General features: G+C 41.5%; 1 protein-coding gene across 1 annotated transcript; it reads left to right on the top strand.

Moving 5' to 3' along the window:
• Window positions 1-1,339: 1,339 nt before the first annotated feature.
• Window positions 1,340-2,287, top strand: LOC149251398 (uncharacterized). The gene has a single exon (XM_089453872.1). It carries the CDS (start codon window positions 1,340-1,342, stop codon window positions 2,285-2,287), a length of 948 nt encoding a protein of 315 aa, XP_089309998.1.
• The last annotated feature ends 413 nt before the right edge of the window (window positions 2,288-2,700 follow it).

Genomic DNA, 2,700 nt, shown 5'->3' with positions numbered 1-2,700 from the left:
ACCGGGTGGGTATCCCCCTTGTTGTAGACCCGATTTTCGGGGCTTCAACAGTATGACATTTACATTTTTACTAGTTTTTTTTTTTTAGTTTGAGACTAGTTAGAAAAATTTATTTTATATATTCTTCCAGGGAAATTAGTATTCAACATGTTAATGGCCATGTCCTTTCATATTTTAGTTTTTTATTATTTACACTTAATTATTAAAAAAAAAATTATTTAACCCCCGTGAGGCTAAAAGATAACCTATATATTACTTAATTGACAATTCTTTTTTTTACACCTTTTAGAATTGCTGTTGTTTATCCTTTATCCATTTGTGGTCAATACCATCGTGCTCTGATTTATCAATCACTTTACATATTGCAATGCTAACCATCCCGTCAAATCGCGTATACGTGTATAACTCGAATAGGGCGTGGTGGGCTCCGTTACTCTCCTAACCCCACTTAATGGTCCCTCCCATCAAATTGTCAATGTCGTTGGGTATGGGGTCGGAGTTCATTTTCATGTTAATGGTAAAGGACGGTTTTATAAAGATAATTTATAACTCTCATTTAATGTTAATGGGAAATGATGGTTTTTTAATGATAATTTATAACTCTCATTCTCAAATCCTATCCATCATAAACCTAAGGAATAGGAATGATTATTAATTTATATCTCAACATTCAATAACCATGATATACTTATTTATTCGTTGGGTTTATAACGCGAACAATATTGGATTTATTGTTATTTGTTTCATTCAAAACATGAACACTCTTGGATTTATTGTTATTTGTTTCATTCACAACATGAACACTCTTGGATTTATTGTTAGTTGTTGCGTTTCTAACATGATAATTATAGGATTTAGCTTTAGTCGAGTCAATTGTAGCAGGAAAGTTTGGTCCCATGCAAGGTGAGCAATTAGAGGTCAGAGTCTGAAAACGAAATCCATTTTCTTGGATGCCACTACTTTGACTGAGGCTTTTTCCATGTGAGGTGAGGTGAGTTGAATGCACAGTAAGACCAAAATAAAGGTACTGTAACGGAACTGTTAACCTAAAATTGTATGAAGATTCTGTGGAAATGACGCTAACACGTCCTTTCCTTTACCAACCATTACATAAAGGAACGAAACCCCCGCTTCGTGGGCCTCCTCCGCGTCCTGCATTTTCTACTCCTCCCACTTTCGTAGAAAGCAGTGATCTATTACTGTCATTGTCGTGGCTTCCACACTCTTCAATGATGCTCATCTACTTATACAACCCATCCTACCCTTAATTCTCCATCGTCCATTTGCCAACTGCATCGGCTTTCTATTAATTTGCAGCTTTTCACGTATATATATATATATGGAGATATCGGCGAGGAAGAGATCATCCGCCTCCACTACAGTGCCCCATATTTACAGAGTTTCATTTTTAGTGGTGGCCGTGGCTTCTGCTTCGTTTGTATTGAAGGCGCTGTTTCCTTCGCTTCAGCGCTCTGTGGCGCTGACCGTTTCGTGGGCGCGGGATTCGTTCTCTGGCTGGCTGACTCCGCCATATTTGTTTTTCCTGTTGAACTGCATCATTCTCGCCATATTCGCCAATTCTGGTGGCCTGCCCAAATTCGATTTAACGCCCAATAAATCCCACGACGAACCCCAGGAGCCGGACGGCCATCGCCATGTCTTGCGAGTCAAGGAAATCAGCCACGACGTGGCCCCAGAAGACAATGAAATAATTCACAATGATTGTGAAGAAGCTGAAGTGACCGACAGTGGATTCGCGATCCCTTTGTTCGAAGTGGAAAAATGCACGACTTCTTCAGAAGCAGCGGCATGGAAACCTGCTGTGGGTATTGCAAATGCCGATGATGATCAGTCGAATAAAATGTTGGCTTCTGCTCGTTTCACTCGTCGAAAGGTGAGCGCGCACGAAAACGCCTGCAAATCTCTCCGGGTAAGCCAGAAACACAAAGAGGAAACATTTGAATCGGTGTGGAAAAAAATCACTGAGGGACGTCATCCCCCTCTTGCGAGGCATCTCCGTCCAACCCCCAACAACCCTGGTGGATCAAGAAACGATCATTCTTCCCCTTCTGTCAGGCGGGGTTATGAAGAAGAATCTTCAGCCCCGCAACGGCCACGGAGAGAAGGGAGGCGCGCGGGAAGCTTGAAGAGGGAAACTTCTGTTGGGGTGGATGATCTGAACAAACGGGTGGAGGCCTTCATTGACAAATTCAATGCCGAGATGAGATTGCAGAAGGAAGACTCTCTTGTCCGCTACATGGAAATGATCAACAGGGGCGTCTCTTAATCTCAATATTATTGCACCGAGTAGTCCTCTCCCTTCATTAATTCAATTGTATGTCCATCGCACACAATTAGATACAGATTCAGATTCAGATTCAGATTCAAATTGTTAAAATTATATATTTTTGCACTTTTGTTGTTGAAAGTTGGTGCAGGGATTTACTTTCAGTGTGCAATCTGTCACATTAAAATTATTCAATGCTATATTTTGTCAATTGTATTTCTGGCAAAATCGCGCCCCCAATACCTACACAAGCCGCGCCATTCTTCTCAATCCATCAGCTCGAGGGGTTTTGGTTTGGAATCTGGATCAGCTTTTTTTCCGGGCTAATTTTCTTTCTTCAACAGACCAGGCGACTGCGATCTAGATCCTGACTCGTCTCTTGATCCCGATTCGGGTTCGATTCTCTTGGAGCG

Source organism: Pinus tabuliformis, chromosome 7 (assembly GCF_031772625.1).
Source record: "Pinus tabuliformis cultivar Carrire ecotype Pingquan chromosome 7, CPIR1, whole genome shotgun sequence".
Classification (NCBI taxonomy): Eukaryota; Viridiplantae; Streptophyta; class Pinopsida; order Pinales; family Pinaceae; genus Pinus; species Pinus tabuliformis.
The sequence above is the reverse complement of the archived record's forward strand: the minus strand, read 5'-3'. Positions and strand labels throughout refer to the sequence as shown.

Coding starts and splice junctions, on each gene's coding strand:
- LOC149251398 (XM_089453872.1), top strand. CDS start 1,340: ATGGAGATATCGGCGAGGAAGAGATCATCCGCCTCCACTACAGTGCCC.